The sequence below is a fragment of the Taudactylus pleione genome, unplaced genomic scaffold (assembly GCF_031769625.1).
Source record: "Taudactylus pleione unplaced genomic scaffold, aTauple2 ptg000082l, whole genome shotgun sequence".
Lineage (NCBI taxonomy): Eukaryota > Metazoa > Chordata > Amphibia > Anura > Myobatrachidae > Taudactylus > Taudactylus pleione.
The window spans coordinates 4,808,115-4,827,286 of NW_028284484.1; the positions used below are offsets into that span (position 1 = coordinate 4,808,115).

General features: G+C 42.4%; 1 protein-coding gene across 3 annotated transcripts in view; it reads left to right on the plus strand.

Moving 5' to 3' along the window:
* MORN1 (MORN repeat containing 1) overlaps positions 1–19,172 on the plus strand; it is a 735,456-nt gene that overhangs the window by 96,844 nt on the left and 619,440 nt on the right. For all 3 annotated transcript variants that reach the window (XM_088468235.1, XM_088468237.1, XM_088468236.1), the window contains exon 6: positions 11,724–11,811. In XM_088468235.1, the coding sequence (XP_088324361.1) occupies positions 11,724–11,811 (88 nt within the window). The remainder of the gene's footprint in view (positions 1–11,723; positions 11,812–19,172) is intronic.

Consider the following 19,172-nt stretch of genomic DNA (forward strand, 5'->3'; position numbering starts at 1 on the left):
CGGAGGCATTCCTTTCGGAACGCATGCTGTTTGTGGGTGGCCGCACTGACATCATCAATGATGTCAGTGGAGAGCTTCCTGCTCGATCAGAGCAGGAAGCTCCCTGGGGCTTGCTGTTGAACCTTAGGGTCTCATCACAAGCCCCGATGGTCGCGATGGTCTTGACCATCGCGACCATCACCCTGGTCGCTAGCTAAGCAGTGGGTGGTAAAAAAAAGAGGCACCCGCCCTCATTCAGAGAGAGCGATCGCTTATTACGACCGCCTATGAATGAGGGCCTCTATCCTTATCTAGAAGATATGGAGCTCATTGGAGCAGAGTAATTATATCTCAGATGAAACAACATATACCCTTACCCAGTGTAACCAACTTTTCGCCCCTTTGAAGTAGAGATATGTGGGTTCAGTTTTATTCGGTTCTTATCGCCAAATTCTTGCAAGTTTGGATTAGTTCAGATTTATCTTATTAGCTATCCAAAACAAGTGACAGCCGGATAGCCAATATGACGCAGTTTTTGAGATCCGAGCATATCCGAGTAAATCCGATCCATACATCTCTACTTTGAAGCCGTCTTCTGAAAACCATTTGGGCTTCCACACTTAATTAGTGAGATAGGAATTATACATTAGAGACCATTTGAAACGTATTAGCTGCTACTTTACAACATTAACAAATCCACAACGATATTTGTCCACTACAACCGAGAAGTACGCTAATTAGATTATTAACACACATTCTACAAGTGATTCCAATTTATGCCATACCCTGTCCTCCTTTTCCCTAAAAAATTAATTAACTACCAGAAGAAAAATTCTGAATAACTTAGATGAATTTCAGATATTATGACAGAAGAAACTCAATTAAAAAATTGGGGTAAGGATCTATACAAACGTAGGTCCCTCCTACAAAGGTGGATCAGAGTCTCATGGGACATCACTACTCTGGAGAACTATTCTAAACATAAAATCACACCAAAGGGCCTAAGACCCAAAGTATTTCCCACATTCAAACTAGCAACAGACAATCTTGTTAAGGAATGGGAATCCACATTACTCAAATGCTCTAATGATCTCATGTCCATCCTATCAAGCACAACCATCATTAGACAGTTGTGAGAATGAGATTGAGGATCTGGGTAAAAAACTTGAAAATTGGGAGAAAGACCGTGGTTTCCAAAAGAAATTTGAAAACAACAAAAAGAGAACTAGAAACTTACGAATTGACCATCATCAGATGTAAGAAAAACAAATTTAACCGGGACAAAAGGGATTTCCAAATAAGAAACATATTCAAATGGACCAGATCAGAGAATAACAAACAAATGTTTAGACAACAGGAAAACTATACGTCAACCCCACTGACAATTCCAGTTTGATCTTGAACAGGATACTGGATAGAGCCCTATCAGATGGGACAATTCTAAAACAGGAATCTGATTACCTTAAGACACCATATCCTAAGACACCTACATTTTGCCTTCTCCCGAAGGTACATAAAAACATCATAGAACCATCGGGAAGACCGATTGTGTCAGGCATGGGTGGCCTCTCAGAAAAAGTGGGCATATTCATTGACCTCTACCTGCAACACCACGTGCTGGGCTTGCAATCCTACATCCAGGATAAAGAGGATGTGTTACGCAAACTGCATAACATAAAGCTGGATGAACAACATTTACTGGTGACTCTCGACATAGAATCATTATACACGAGCAAAGAACATAACCTGGGGCTCTATGCTGTAAAATACTTCCTTATGATGGAAGGATATAATGATTTCCACACATTTCTACTAGAACTTCTGGAGTTTGTACTAAGTAACCAGGAGCAATTTCACATTTGGGGACCACCACTACCTCCAGATTAGGGGCACAGCAATAGGCGGCTTGTGCCCCCACCTATGCTAACCTTTTTCTGGGCTGGTGGGAGCGAGAGATTGTGTTCAGCGATAACTTCACGCAACATATAACATCATGGTGGAGGTATATAGATGACATAATCATGATCTGGGAAGGTGATGAGGAACTTCTGATGTAATTTATCAGAAGTTTAAACATAAATACAGTCAACCTGAAATTGACACACCTCATAAGTTGCCAATCGGTTCCCTTCCTGGATCTTAAGCTCTAAAAGACCCTACTGGCATGTCCATACGGAATTATTCTGCAAGGAAATGGCTACCAATAGCCTTTTGCGCCAGACCAGTGCGCACTTTCCACCCACCATAGAGAATTTACCCAAGGGGGAATTTTTGAGACTAAGGTGCAACTGCTCTGACAAGAAGATTTTTGAAAACAAATGAATCGAATTCACTGAGAGACTTTTGGAAAGAGGATATAGTAAACGATTAATTAGAAGAGCTCAGAAAACTACATCAGATATCCCGAGAGAGTCAATGATCTTCTCAGATAAATCCCAAAAGAAAAAAAAACCCTAAGAGAAACTTTGCTTTGTTGGTGATTTTTGTCAGGAGTGTATATTTATACATCAATGAGGAAAATCTCCTCATCTAAAGGATTACATACACATCGATGTGGATAATTTCCTCATTTTGCAGGATAATCTACATGCACATACATTGGATATTCTCCTCTTTTAAGGTTAATATATATGCCTACATATCAGTATGGATAACTTCCTAATTTAAAGACAAATGCATATATTCACACATCAATGCGGATAATTTCCTCATTCAGAGTATAATGGACACGCAAACACATCTATGTGGCTAATCTCATCTATAGTATAATGCACATACTTACACATCAATGTGTACAATTTCCTCATTTAAGGATAATGTACACACATATGTATGCATATAATCTCATTTAGAGGATGATTACTCCAACATTATCATTTGAAGAAATACCTGTATTTTCTATTAACCTGTGACTAAACACCGTACCATGCTAACTAATTAAGACCTTGATACTTATCTATCTACTATAGACTCAGAGATTCTCATCTCTGGCTTTCCGGTGGATATACCTAGACTTTCTATTTTCACCCTATCAAATGTTTGTTCACAGGACACGCATGGGTTAAATTTTACTTTCACCTGTTAATGTGAAAACCCTGAGCCTGCACTGATTGGCCATCTAGCACACTTGTGACTAGCCATAGTGATTCACACTGAATGGCCACTGAGCACACATGTGACCTATGAAAGGAACCATGTGACTCATTCAACCTATGGGAGACTGCTTCCCACTAACAGGTGATCAGGACTCAAACCCGGAAGCACGTACTTAAGGTAAGAGCTGATGGTTAGGTCTAGACTTGGGTGGTGCAAGGGACCTCTGACGTCACACCCACGTGATCCACGACCAATGGGGGAGGGCCAAGGATCAATACGGGGGGGCAAAATGTGGCCCCTCGCAGGCTCGCTTCGCTTGCCAGGCTTTGGACACGGTGGCTCACTACGCTCACCACAAAAATATATTCCTCCTCTATGCCCACGTGAATGGTAACACTGGAACAGTCCGGCCTTTCTGTAGCGGTCACTTGGTTGTGAATTCAGAGAGATCCCTTCTCCAACTAGGATCTAGCAGCAACCAAGAGCTAATGCTCTTCTCACTATGCAATGGTGAACAAGTTTCATAGCGGGCGAAACGCACGTCCAGCGGCAACACATGGATGTGGTCTGGCTGGTGCACACACTGACTACCTTCCCCTTCCCTGATATCTACAAAGGGTAACTGTATCACTTTACTCGGACCACTGTGTCTGCTCCTAAAACTACATCTATAGCATGCATTTTTTTCTAACTAGTGCTTGGACTAAATGCTATACCTACTGTAAATAGTAATCAGACCTATGCATATGGATCTAGCCTCTTTGTATATGTGTTCATTATTGTCTGAATTAAACAGCACTGTGGATTTAGCCTTTTTGGATATGTAACAATTTTGTCTTTACTAATCAGCACTATTGGCAGACTAATGTATGATTAGAGTACTCTGTTTCTTGGGATGAAGTCCCTGTGAATCTGTTATATGGGTGTACTATTTATGGACATGATTTTGGAATGATTAGATATCTTAGATGTGTCTGTGAATAGTGCGATACACTTTTTTATCTCTATGTGGGTGTACAATCTATGGATATGATTGTGGAAATATCCTGATTACTGCGAATACCACTCTTGGATCAATGAATGATATATACATCCCTGTGACCTAATGTGTAACAACCCACTTTGTGGTATTTAAGTGTGCTCTATATGATCATTTAATCCCGGTGGACTATGACCTAAATTTGTGAGCACATTATACCACACATATATACTCTCATTATTGTTAATGTAACATTGATGTTTCACTGCTTACAGATTTTCAAGACAGTGAAACAAATCTGCCCTATGCATCACCACCCACGTGTAATAGAGCTTAGTCCATCACTGAGACACCCTCACAATAGCCTACCTATACACCCTGTAACTGACGTAGATCACCATATATACAAATCTGAACCTTTACAATTGATATATACTTCTAATTTCAGTACCAATGAATGTATGTACCTAGGTTCATGAGGGGAACTCTGTAATAGAACAACTGTTCTTTACTATTGCTATATGAAATTTTCACTTTTGCTTTTGTGATTGCCCTTTCTTAGATTTATATGAGTAATTATATACACTAGATGTGACGTCTTCAGTTTTGACTGTTAGTGATACATATTGGATGTGACATCCATGTATATAGGAATCATACTGTATGCTGGTCTAAGGACACATATAAAAATTGTTGTATTCCTATTTCATATTTTCTAGAGAAACATCATTTTAACTGACTTTAATAACAGTTACAGAGCATCCGGAAAGTATTTACAACGCTTCACTTTTTCCACATTTTGTTATGTTACAGACTTATTCCAAAATGGAATAAATTCATTTTTGTCCTCAAAATTCTACACACAATACCCCATAATGACAACGTGTAAAAAGTTTTTTTTAGATTTTTGCAAATTTAATTAAAAAAAAAACAAAAACTAAGAAATTACATGTACATAAGTATTCACAGCCTTTGCCATGAAGCTCAAAATTGAGCTCAGGTGCATCTTGTTTTCACTGATCATCCTTGAGATGTTCCTACAGCTTAATTGGAGTCCACTTGTGGTAAATTCAGTTGATTGGACATGAAAGTCATACACCGGTCTATATAAGGTCCCACACTTGACAGTGCATGTCAGAGCAAAAACCAAGCATGAAGTCCAAGGAATTGTCTGTAGACCTCCGAGACAGGATTGTCTTGAGGCACAAATCTAGTTAAGGGTACAGAAAAATATCTGCTGCTTTGAGGGTCCCAATAAGCACATTGGCCTCCATCGTACATAAAGGGAAGAAGTTCGGAACCACCAGGACTCTTCCTAGAGTTGGCCGGCCGTCTAAACTTAGCGATCGCGGGAGAAGGGCCCTAGTCAGGGAGGTGACCAAGAACCTGAAGGGTCACTCTGTCAAAGCTACAGCATTCCTCTGTGGAGAGAGGAGAACCTTCCAGAAGGACAACCATCTCTGCAACAATCCACCAATCAGGCCTGTATGGTAGAGTGGCCAGACGGAAGCCACTCCTTAGTAAAAAGCACATGGCAGCCCGCCTGGAGTTTGCCAAAATGCACCTGAAGGACTCTCAGACCGTGAGAAACAAAATTCTGTGGTCTGATGAGACAAAGATTGAACTTTTTGGCGTGAATGCCAGGCGTTATGTTTGGAGGAAACCAGGCACCGCTCATCACCAGGCCAATACCATCCCTACAGTGACGCATGGTGGTGCAGCATCATGCTCTGGGGATGTTTTTCAGCGGCAGGAACTGGGAGACTAGTCAGGATAGAGGGAAAGATGAATGCAGCAATGTACAGAGACATCCTGGATGAAAACCTGCTGCAGAGCGCTCTTGACCTCAGACTTTGGCGACGGTTCATCTTTCAGCAGGACAACGATATCAAAGGCGCGGCTTCAGGACAACTCTGTGAATGTCCTTGAGTGGCCCAGCCAGAACCCAGACTTGAATCCGATTGAACATCTCTGGAGAGATCTGAAAATGGCTGTGCACCAACACTGGCGAAACTGCCCAAAGGTAGGTCTGCCAAGCTTGTGACATCATATTCAAAAAGACTTGAGGCTGTAATTGCTGCCAAAGGTGCATAAACAAAGTGTTGAGCAACGGCTGTGAATACTTATGTACATGTGATTTCTTAGGTTTTTTTTTTTTAATTAAATTTGCGAAAATCCCCAAAAAACTTTTTACACGTTGTCATTATGGGGTCTGGTTTGTGTGTAGAATTTTGAGGACAAAAATGAATTTATTCAATTTTGGAATAAGACTGTAACATAACAAAATGTGGAAAAAGTGAAGTGCTGTGAATACTTTCCGGATGCACTGTATATTTTTTAATTTTGTTTAATATACATATAAGAGTGCCCCAGAAAAGAGCCTCCTTTCTCTCCTTTGTACATGTAAAACTTTTGGCTTTAAGGAGCACCACCAACCTGAGTGATTCTCAACCCAGAATTGGGTTCATACATGCTTTTATATGTTGGTAAATAATATATGATTATACTATATGTATAATTTTTCTGTGCGGATTCATATACTTTTTCAACACACTGGAGTTCTCGTCAGACCTAGTTTTATGATGAATCTGGCTGCTTGGGCCACAGGTTGAAATTTTGTAGTCAGTAAATTCCACCCAATGTTGCTCTTTGCTAACGATGTTCCCTCAGAGTTCTATCACCTTACACATAGTTGCCAATAAAACATTAGCAAGTTGATCTGTCTTGATCACTGAAGCTCTAGCCGAATGCGCCTGAAGTATAACCCTCTTTCAAAGTCACTCAGTGCTCCACTTCCAGCCAGGCTAGCTGTCATTATAGGCAACCAGGGCAGTCTGACATTTTTATAATAACCATGACTTTTTTTTACATGTCATTGGCTTAATTTAATGCATGAGCCACTTCTTTATGATAGCCCTTCTGCTCAATAGGTTCAGTGTGCCATTTTCTGCCACCAGAACTTAAGGGAGATGTTGAAGCCCATCCTTTCAAAATGTAAAGCCCATTGACACCTTTCTGTTTGCAACCAACATTTTAAGCTATATAGACAATTTCTTATATTTTTATATTTCTACATTTCTACCAGTCATTAATGCTGTATTATCACTTAGTGAATCTGGAGTCCCAGGGCACAACACTTCCTCTTACACCCTGGCCAAAAATTGGGGATGTAGCTATTGATTGGGGCTTGTGATTGGTCCTCCCATGCACCCCTTCCCTCTGTCACCATTTATTGTTATTAACAATATTGATTTGTCGTGTTTACATTACAGAACTGGCAGAGAGGTGGGACACCATTGTAAAATAATTTACTTGGGTGGTTGTGTTTAATGCTTCTATTATATGATCTCAAAGGTCTGTAAATGTGATTTGTTGTTTCAGTGAGATTTATTGGGCGGTATTCAATTGTTTTCGCTGTCCGGATCTCCCATCTAAAGTGACAGGAGATTGCAGGGCGCTATTCAAATGCTTCACATTTTCGCGCTGATCGCGCCCATATCGGAAAGGTTTAGCCATGTAAAATGGCTGCCTCCGACCAAAGTGCTAGGCGCGATCGCGAAAAGTGCTGTTTGGGCACCCAAACAGGTCATTTTTCGGCCATTTCAGCTCGCACCCCTCTGGGGCTACGAGCTGAAATGGTGCACCGGCAGATCGTGCCCGACAGGAGCAACAATTGAATAGGTTCTGTCAGGAGCGTAAGGGGGTGAAACAATTGAATACCGCCCATTGTGTTGTTAGACCCTTCCTATTTATTTGTTTTCGTGGACAGGAATACTGACGTGAGGTTTGCGAGATAAAAGAGTGTTACCCTCCATGATATTACATGTCTGCAGATTATTGTACAGTGCTTCAGTGATACATTTTCTAGGAAAGAAAAGGCCAATATTTTTATTTTGCAAGAAGAGCTTTACAACTATTTATTCACTATATTATTATTAGAAATAATGTAAAGATTTGATCCTGAAATGTTTAGTAACAGTATATTTATTCCAAGGGCCTCTCTTGGGCATGCAATGCAAATCAACATCAACAAAATAACAATATTCCAATAAACAAATATTTTACAGGATAGAGGCAATGAGAATATTATTTATTATAGTCTAATTGTAGAATTCATTTATATTTTCTGCAATATGCTTTTTTACACTTTACTTTTATGTATGGTGTTGTGTGTTGCTGCCCACAAACCTTCATTGCCTTAACCACAAAAGCATAAATGTAAGCCAAAGGGGATACTAATAAACTCTGGAATGTAGAAGTCAGGTTATAAATCAAATACAATTTTACTCATATGTGCTTTGTTAATGGAATCAGTAGACCATCTGGGCTAGGCTGCTCTTACATGTTCTTAAATTCAGTATTTTTATTATTACCATATTGTACTATATATTTTAAAAGCAGAACATGCACAAAGTTATGTAAATAGCTTAGCAACAAGCTAGGAAGGAGACGTCTCTCTCTAAGTTGTAAAATAAAAATTCATGGTTAGCATGCTTTGTTTCAAAACTGCAGCTATGAGTGCAATTTTATTTGTATTTTTTACAGATTTTTACATATTTTATTTGTCACAGAAGATTTAATGTTTAGTTTTGGTTTTAAATGTACAATGATATTTGAACCAACGCCACATACATTCACGTATATTGTGTCTGCATGAAGTTCGCCATATTGTGGGCAGATACACTTATTCAGAAGTATGAATGACAATGAAAAACAAAACATGGAATGGAGCAGCTCGTTATACAGGTGTGCCCTCATACACCTGGCGTCTATTTGTTATACGGCGCGAGTGACCCGACGTGACTAAGACGCTCTGAGAGGAGTAGTGTATTGTAGCTTTCTTTAATTTTTACATCTTCTTTGCTTCGCCGGCACAATGAAACACCACACAAAGGAGCTCATTCAGACCCGCTCGCAAAGATGCCATCGCTCGCTGGCAAAAAGGGGCCGGATATTTAAATTAAGCGCTCGCACTGCATCGCGTATGAACGCCCACTATGTTTTAGCAAGCTACGACAAAGTGCGCTCGCAAGTGTCTAAAGACGCCCCCTTGCCACTTGCAACACACGTCATCTCTGGGAAATGAAGGATTAATCGGGACCATCGTGAGCCATCGGAGCTGCTCGCAGCCCTTGGGGTTGCCTTAACCTGCTTTAAGCACAGCGATCAGTGCTGGCTGAAATACCTGTAGGTGACGTGTACAATGACGCTACTTTGCTAATTATGCACGCCCTTTAAATGGCGTTTTGGCGGCCTGACACGCCTGCGTTTGCACATCCACTCCCCAGTTCACAAGCACCTTCCCCTGTTACCTCCCACAAACTGCACTATCTGTCACTCAAAGCAGCGACCTGATAGTGGCTTACATGGAACAAAATCAGGTCGCAACGAATGGCTTGTGCACGCGCACTGCGAATTATACGCATGCGCAGACGGTCAAAAATCGCACAGAGCGAGTGAGCGCAACTTAGCGAGCGGGTCTGAATCAGGCCCAAAGTGTACTAGTGACACTGGGCTGCTACTTTAACCACACAGGATTTAGTTTTAAAAATGTCGCAGCTGCAGCACAACGGAACCTGAGGGGAGGAAGAGCAGCGTCCGCTGTATCTGAGAAGATCTTACACAGATTCAGACTCAGCCGCACACAGATATACAAATGTCGCACATTGAATGAATCAGTATCATCTAGCAAAAGTAGTTTTGTCGCTCCCAGTTGTTTTATTTATGCAACACACATTTCAAATGAGAAAGATGCAAAAAAGGGGAAGACAGGGAGCGCTACTATGTGTTGCACTGGTGAACCTAATAAATATTAGAGTTGAATGATGTCTGAATAGCTTAAAATAAAAACATAATTTAATAATAAAAATGAGTCTGAAGAATGATATACATGATTATGTACAATGACACTAATTTATGAACAATTGTATCCACAAAATCAATAATGATAATAATGAATGGATGATGAAACAAAAATGTTAGTACATACTGTCCGAGTAATGGTTACCGTCCTGGTGTGAGCACCTGCTCTAAAATCACAGTTCGTCGCGGCCGGGAGAAGATGATGGTGGTGGAGTTGTAGTAAAAAAGATATATCTCTCTGGCAGCTTATATCAATAACGGTTCACTCAGGATGTGTGGGATATTCAGAACATATGCTGTCGGCTACTGTGAGAACTTCTTTCTCAGATGGAGCTAGCCATGGTGGTGGTGAACAACCGGTTTCCCACAGGTGTCAGGTGTAATATTGTAAGCCACAACTGGGTGATAACACGGAACAGGCTGCCCCGGACAATCCAGCAAGCCGCCCTGGTGAACAGCATCTCCCGCAGTGTGTGCACCGTCCATATAGATGCTCGGCAATGTGTAGCGGTCTCCAAGGTGCAAGTCCTGCAATCGAGCAACTGCTAGTGGCCGCAGGAGTGACCGTGGTGTAGGGACTGTCCAGCCGTGTCCAGCGGACTCCTGGCACATGTCTACAGTTCGGCACTGCCTTGTGGTGGCAGGGGTGATCGCGGTCTGTGGGATATGGATTTAAATGGATCCAGCAATGAAAGTGGTCTTGTAGTGAGAGTCCTAACGCGTTTCTCGGCCTTAAATCACTGGCCGTTTCCTCAGAGGCAATGTGACTTTGCCTCTGAGGAGGCAAAGTCACATAATCATAATCATGTATATCATTCTTCAGACTAATTTTTATTATTAAATTATGTGTTTATTTTAACCTATTCAGACATCATTCAACTCTAATATTTATTAGGGTCACCAGTGCAACACATAGTAGCGCTCCCTGTCTTCCCCTTTTTTGCATTGTTCATTTTATGGATTAGCCTATCTTTCAGGTGAGCTGCTTCTTGTTTGCACACCTACATCACTTGGTGCGCCCTTGTTGTGTTTTTCAAATGAGAAAGACACTCGGTGCAGCTGAGTCGCCCGGGATCTGGTATACCGAGAGGGGCTATTTGCCGCAACTTGAGCAACAGTGTATGAGGACAGATGTGCATGCTGGGATGGATAGGCAAAATTCTCATGACTTCGCAAAATGGCTGCCACCACTGCGTGGCAGATCCCTTTCACAAAACACCTTTTTAACTTATGATGACATGCATTGCCAGTCTTACTGACTGTGTAGACTAGCCCTTTCACTCCATCTATAGACAGATCTGTTACCATCAGCTTATATTGAAAACCCTAGCACTGAGCATTCACATCTGGACTTCTCTAGGCTCTTTACCTTGCAGAGGTCCTGTGCTTGTCATCCTCATGTTTCCACAAATTCAGGTAGGGGGAGTTCAGGGACAGTAATGTCATGTAATAGGATTCCCCCTTTGAAATGGACCATGTTATCCCTGCAGAAAACAAAACATCAGGAGTGTGTTTGTGAGGTTTTCATCTGGAATTCATGCATTTAATCGGTAAACGAAAACTTATACAGTCATACATATACATTGTGATGTAGATGTATGGATGTTTGCCATTAAAAGCTATAAACATCTGCATGAAATATATTATGGAAAGAGTGCATTGCATCTTATTGATGAGTTTGTCTCCTAAAGAAATTCATATGAACTATTCCGTGAACATCAAGTGTATGTCTACTGTCTTTTGCAGTGGCGGTGGCCATAGTTGAGCTTGGGCAGTAATAAACATGTATTATTCTGGATCATTACAGGAATGGGGATCATTATGAGGGAAACTGGGTGCTGGATCTACGTCAAGGACACGGTGTGCTGCACTGTTTAGATGGAACCATTTATGAGGTACATAAATATGCATATTATGTCTCATTTCATGTGTTTTCATCGTTATCAAATATTCTAGAAGATTATTTTTGATTGTGCTCTCACTTGGGGAGAAGTATCAAACCTGTGAGAGAAATAAAGTACCAACCAGTCTGCTTCTAAAAGAGGGTACACATCAGACGATATGTTGTCTAATCTCGTCTGATGTGTACCCATGATTGCGCGCTCCTGTCCGCCGACATCGAGGTCGTCACATCTAATGTTCTGCACAGCAGATGTGATGATCCACGGCTGACGGCATGTCCCTGGATGCGGCCACTGAACGATATATCGTGCGCTATATTTTATTGTGTGTACGGGCGACCAATTGTATCGTTACATCGTTGTCCTGTCTCAACAATCCAGGAACATTTGATGTGTACCCAGCCTAATGTTTGAAAAATGACAGAAGCAGATTGGTTTGTACTTTATCTCTCTCCACTTTATCTCTCTCCGAGGATTGATACATCTCCCACTTTATCATAACATCCTTCTGCATAAGTCTGCTCAGAAATATAAAAAAAATTGTAGAATTTGGAACTCTGTACATTACTGTGAGGCAGGTTTTTATGGATTCGAAATCAACGGATGATGTATTCTGCTATTTGAATATATGTTGTTTTATGGGGTTGGGTACAGGATGCTGGAGCTCAGGATCTCGACGCCGGAATCCTGACAGGATAAGTATCCTAACCCTACCCCCCCCCTAGCGCCTAGACCTAACCACCCCATTGCCTGAACCTATACCCCTCTGCAGCCTAAACCTAACCCCCCCAGTGCCTATACCTAACCTCCCCCCGCAGCCTAAACCTAACCTTCCCCCCTAGTGCCTAACCCTTAACTCTAACCCCCCCACCTAACCCCACTACTTACCATCGGGGTGCCGACGGTCGGGATTTTGACTAAATCCCTTTTTATGTATATACTTGCTGTTAAGGTACTCCTTCAAATAAACATGTATATACTGTAGGTATATAGTGTGAGGCAATCCTCATATCCAGGTGTTTTTGTTTCCTGGGACTGATCAGAGATGGACACAATTCCAACGTTTACGCAGTTGAATGATAATTGGTAATCACCAAATGCGTCAAGCTTCATTTTTGTTGTCTACAGTCAGGATTTATTTGAAAAATGACTGACAGGCAGGGACCATTAGTAGGTGGCAACTGGGGTGTGGCGACTCAAACACGGGCATGCAGGTACCATTTTTGGGGCGTGTCTCAGCTCCGGCGTCTCAATTCCCACTGCCGTTCTGCGCAAACATAGGGTCACTCAGAAGGACAATTATCGACTGATCTGCGACCGAGCTGCATCTTTTTAAGAAGTCCATTTGTGCCTCAATACAAAGCCAGGCGACTGCTAAATTTGCATATTTTTGTACAGTCGCTGCTTATGGAATCGCAGTCGCGATAACATTGATGCCCATCTGTGAATCGGGCCCACTGTCAAAATGAGTTCTGGATAAAGATGGGCAGCGTCTGTTTCTTGAGTACATACAAATGACAGGTGAACATGGCTAGCACAAATAATTGCTTTTCTCTTTTCAAAAAGACACCTAATTAGTCTTTGGTTTAGTATAAAACAGCACTTGGCAACCTCTATGGATGATATTTTATAATTACTAGAACTGAAAATGTAATCAAAATTCCTTTATTGATCATATTTGTTTAATTAGTCGAACTATTTTGAAGGTGATGGTGTGGACCACAAATAGGCCCCACTGTCCTCATTCCTACTGTACCTCCTAATTTTCCCTGAGATATGCCTGATGCCAACTGCACAATTCAAGTTATGGTTGTAGTGACTTGTGTTACATAGAAACATAGAATTTGACGGGAGATAAGAACCACTTGGCCCATCTAGTCTGCCATTTTTTAACCTTTTGGTAACCTCAACCCTATTTGATCCTTAATTCTTTGTAAAAATACTCTTATGCCTATCCCAAGCATGTTTAAATACTGTCTTAGTATCTACCACCTCTGATGGGAGGCTATTCCACTTATCCACTACCCTTCCATTACTGTGAAGTAATTTTTTCTCAAATTTCCTTCCTCCCTCCAGTTTCGGTGCATGTCCTCGTGTTCTAGTACTTCTCTTCTTTTGAACAATGTTTCCCTCCTGTACCTTGTTAAAACCCTTTATATATTTGAACGTTTCTATCATTTCCCCCCTGTCCCTTCTCAACTCCAAACTACACATATTAAGATCTTTTAGTCTTTCCGTAAGTTCTGTGCTGTAGGCCATGCACCATTTTAGTTGCCCTTCTTTGTTCGGTCTCTAATGTACTTATATCCTTCTGGAGATATGACCTCCAGAACTGAACACCGTATTCTATATAAGGCCATACAGTACCAATGACCTATACAGGGGCGTTATTACTTCTTTCTTCCTTCTACTGATTCCTCTAACCATGCAACCAAGCATCTGACTTGCCTTTCTCAGTGCTGTGTTATACCCTTTTTCTACCAAAATTCCGGGCCTGACCCGGAGTCGGAACAGGGTTCCTATCCGGATCAGACCCGGAATTTAGCAGGCGCCGACTTGGGATATTCCGGAGTCGGCGCCGCTCAAACCGCAGTCGGGTCTGCATAGACCCGGCTTTTCCGGCGTGAAAGTGGACGCTTGGAGATTACGTCATCTCCAAGCGCCACTGAAGCCGGACCAATCGGCCGACTTGCGTAGCACTGCAGGTCATCAAGACCCGGAGTGCGCCGTACACACAGCAGGGTTTCACGGGCTACGCCCATGTTAAACCCTGCTATTTACCAGGGTTGGATTGCCGGGTCACTCGAACCAGCGATCCAACCCTCACCCCTTTTACACCAAGGAGCTGACCAGGTTAACCCTGCAATAACCCGGGTCTTAGCTCCGGTGTAAAAGGGTTATTACATTGCTTACCTGCCTTTAAGTCACCTGAAATAGTGGGAGGAAAAAAAAAAATGTGTGCAGCATTTTTTGTTACAGCTACTGCCACACCAGATTCTGCTTTATTTTCACATGTAATTTATGGGATGTAGTTATGTTACCGGCGTCCGGAATGCCGGCCACCAGAATCCTGGCGCGGAAAGCCTGACTTGGGAGTAAAGATAGGCGTCGAAATACCAACGCCTATTTTTAACCCGATGCCGAAATCCTGACAGCCGGTATCCCGAATGAAGGTAAGCAGGGACTGGTTAGTGGTAGTTGCATGGGGGTGGGTTAGGTTTAGGGACTCCCGGGGGAGATAAAGGTTAGGCAACCCCCAGGGAGGGTTAGGGTTAGGGTTAGGCTAGGGCAGCGTTTTTCAACCACTGTGCCACGGCACACTAGTGTGCCGCGAACGGTCAGCTCAGCGCAGTTGTACTGTAGTGTGTTTTATTCCTGTGAAGGCCAATGTAGTGTGTTTTATTCCTGTGGAGGCCAATGTAGTGTGTTTTATTCCTGTGGAGGCCAATGTAGTGTGTTTTATTCCTGTGGAAGCCAATGTGTGTGTTTTATTCCTGTGGAGGCCAATGTAGTGTGTTTTATTCCTGTGGAGGCCAATGTAGTGTGTTTTATACCTGTGGAAGCCAATGTAGTGTGTTTTATTCCTGTGGAGGCCAATGTAGTGTGTTTTATTCCTGTGGAGGCCAATGTAGTGTGTTTTATTCCTGTGGAGGCCAATGTAGTGTGTTTTATACCTGTGGAAGCCAATGTAGTGTGTTTTATTCCTGTGGAGGCCAATGTAGTGTGTTTTATTCCTATGGAGGCCAATGTAGTGTGTTTTATTCCTCTGGAGGCCAATGTGTGTGTGTATTTTTTATGTGGGATACAATGTGTATGTTTTCACTAATATGGAGGCTCCATGATTTGTATATTGAGGGCTTTGGGACTTTTATTTGGCTGTAGTGGCTTGGTGAATTGACTAGGCATGCTGGCCATGCAGGCATTATGAGGGGCAAGTGTGAGGGAGAGTATATATTGCAATTTGCCCATTCATTACTTATGTTGGCCATACACGCTGCAATTATCGGGACGATCCGCCCGATATCGGCGGATCGCCACGATAATTGTAGCGTGGGGGGGGGGGGGGGCGACCGAGGGATAAATATTGCTCGGTCGGGCATGCTGGATTGTCCAGCATGCCCGTCCGATGCGATATTTCCCGGGAAACTGTCGGCCGCATCGGGCAATGTATGCCCAGCGCAGCCGACAGACAGACATTTCCTGTGTTCCTTCCTACGGAAGGAACAGGGAAATGTCTCCTCCCCCGGGGGCGGAGCTCGGATGTCGAGCTATACACTGAGAGATTTCTCTCATACATACAGTGTATGCCGACGAGATCTGCGGCTGGCAGCCGGCCAGATAAAATGTCTGTCGGTCTGACAGACATTTTATCTGGCAGTGTATGCCCAGCATAACTTAAGGTTTCAGCTGATGATTTTAATTTTATTTTATGTTTTTTTTTTTTTTTAATAAACATGCTGTATTCTGTATGTAAACATAGAGTTAAAATGATCAACAAACCTTTCCCTCTAGTCCGCAGCTCTAGTACCTTGTTCTAAACGTGGATGATATAGGCAAAAAGCTTTTTTCATTTTTTTAAAACATTTTATTGAGACATTTAAAAAACAAAACAAAATGCAGAGTCAACACATTAAGATACATAAATCGAAGAAAAAGGGTACATAAAATGCTCGAAGAGTAACAACTGGAATAATAGCAAAACCGCATAATGAATAACAACATACATCTGAGCAAAGAAATGCAGAATTTTAGGATTCTAAATGTGAGGGGTGGGGGAGAGGCAAAAAGCTTTAATGACAAAGCACAGCATCAGTTGTTATTGTTCAATCTGCAATGAGCTCACTGGTTCACATGGACATTTAAGCTTTCTGCCCTATGCCACCCGCCTTTAAGCCATTTTCTTAGTTCTGTGTGTAAATATATCAATATGTACAGAATATGTCTGTTAAATAGAAAGTTACAAACCCGAGCATATATGGGGGGAACATTCAAAGTCTGCACAGATAGGGCTTTGGTCAGAATTAAACCCAGCCAACATTCTAGCGCTACCACCGCCATCACCCAGCCAGTGCCGTCCGCTGCCTCTTACTGATGCCGGCCAATAGCTGCTGTGCTCTAGGATCCAGCAGTTCTCTCCACTGAATTGCGTTCTGTGACATGCGCCTTCTGTGCATGTGCGGCTCGATAGCCGCATCTTTCCTCCACGCTACTGCGCTGCTGAAGAAGAGGAGCAGGCAGACTGTCCAAGTTGAAGGGGCCAGGGAGTGGGTTAGAGCGACGGGGAAGGGGACAGAACGCCGGAGAGACATGAGGTTGGAGTGGAAGGAGGCTGCAATGATGGGGCAGGATGGAGTGACAGGGGGCAGGAGGATGGAGTGACAGGGGGCAGGATGTTGCATTGATGGGGCACGAAGATGGAATGACAGCAGGAGGCTGTAGTGATGGGGCAGGAGGATGGAGTGATAGGGAGCAGGAGGATGGAGTGATGGGGCAGAAGGCTGAAGAGACAGGCAGCATACATGAGTCTTGTTGAACCTCTGTGGAAAGACAGGAGACTGGAGTGATGGGGCAAGAGTATAGAGTGTCAGGGGGCTGGAGTAACATGAAGTTAGTGATGGGGCAGGAGGCTGGAAAGACAGGAGGTTGGAGTGACAGGGGGCAGGAGACTGGAGAGACACAAAAGGCAGGAGGCTGGAGGGGACATGAGGGAGGGGGGGCACCAACGGAACATTTCGCCCTATGCTAGAACTGGCCCTGAATGTAATGTGCAACATTTGTAAACCTGTGTGTGAATGAGTCATCTGAATCTGTGTACAGAGTTCTACGGTGCAGAGGTCGCAGCTTCTTCTCACGCAAATTAAAAGACAAAGTTGCTACACTACACTGCTTAGTTGCATCGGGTGTCTTGCGCACCCTATGGCATACTGAGGCTAGGGGGTATATTTACTAAAGTGAGAGTTTTTAGAAGTGGAGATGTTGCCCATAGCAACCACTCAGATTCTAGCCATTATCTTCTAGAAGGTGCTAGTTAAATGTTAAGTAGAATCTAATTGGTTGCTAATTGCTATGTGCAACAGCTCCACTTCTAAAACTCTCACTTTAGTAAATGTACCCCTAGGTGTGTGAGGACACATCAGTATATTAAATGTGATTCAGAAGCAGCAAAAGAACTTCAGTGAGTGAATGTGTATATGCAGACCATTATTTTGTGCTATAGTCTGTTTCAAGCTTACAGCTTACTTTTAACGCTCTCATGATCCATTAAGTGTCTTCTGACTTAATCCAGCTTTATGCTAATTGTATCCTGGATACTTATGAATAAAAACATTCATTATTTTCAAACTAGGAATCTATCACCAAGCTATGTTAATGTGTAGTGTACTAATATTGGTTGTAATTATCCTCTATTATAACTCAATTAGTGAGCTGCTTTGCTGCTGTTGATAGACACAACTATGTAGCTTACATCTGTGATTTCTCAGGCTTCCGTGAAGGGAAATCATTCCCTTACTCTACAGTTTTGTCAGGGACAAATGCTCTCTTTACTGGCCTGCAGTGTTTGTGGAGTATCCATCATTGTTAATTAAGTGTTGCATTCTTCTCTTCCCGATCAGGTGATATTCTATGTCACTGTGAGAGATGTAACATTTCGCCAAAGCCTTGACATATAGATTTGGTGCATTGTTTTTATTTACTTTAATACACCTTCATCAATATTCTATTGGGTGATTGACAAGTTGTATGTGGGTGTAGATGGAATAGGCCCCCAGGATCTATCATGCAGTCTGAATAACATACAAGTTAAAAGAACAGTAAAACTAAAAACACAAAAGGCCTATAAAGGAGTTACTACTATTTACAACATGTCTTGTCAAAAGTTGCCATATCTTGATAAAACTTGATATATTTGACTTTGTATTTACATTGTCTTTGCACTTGTGTGTTAAGCTGTGTACACACTGAGCGATGTGTATCCATCAGATCATGGGTACACATCACAACGATGTAATGAAGAACGGAACGATCACTCATTCCATCCTTCATTACACTGAACGGTGCCGCATGCGATAACATCAGTTTTGATGTGCAGCACATCAAACCTGAGGATGTCACATGCGACCGCGGGAGCACACATATCGTGTGTACACACTACACTATATGCACAATTCGGAATAACATCGCTGCAGTTTGTACCCATCTTAAGCCATAGTGCAACTGTGAGCAGGAGGCGCTGTCGGGCACAGTTTAGTGATATCTTACAGTGATAGGGTATCACAAATATTCAATTCTTTAAAAACCATTAGCGGTTGTTTGGTTATGTCAGTCCCAACTGCCAAGCCACAACAGGCAATGAA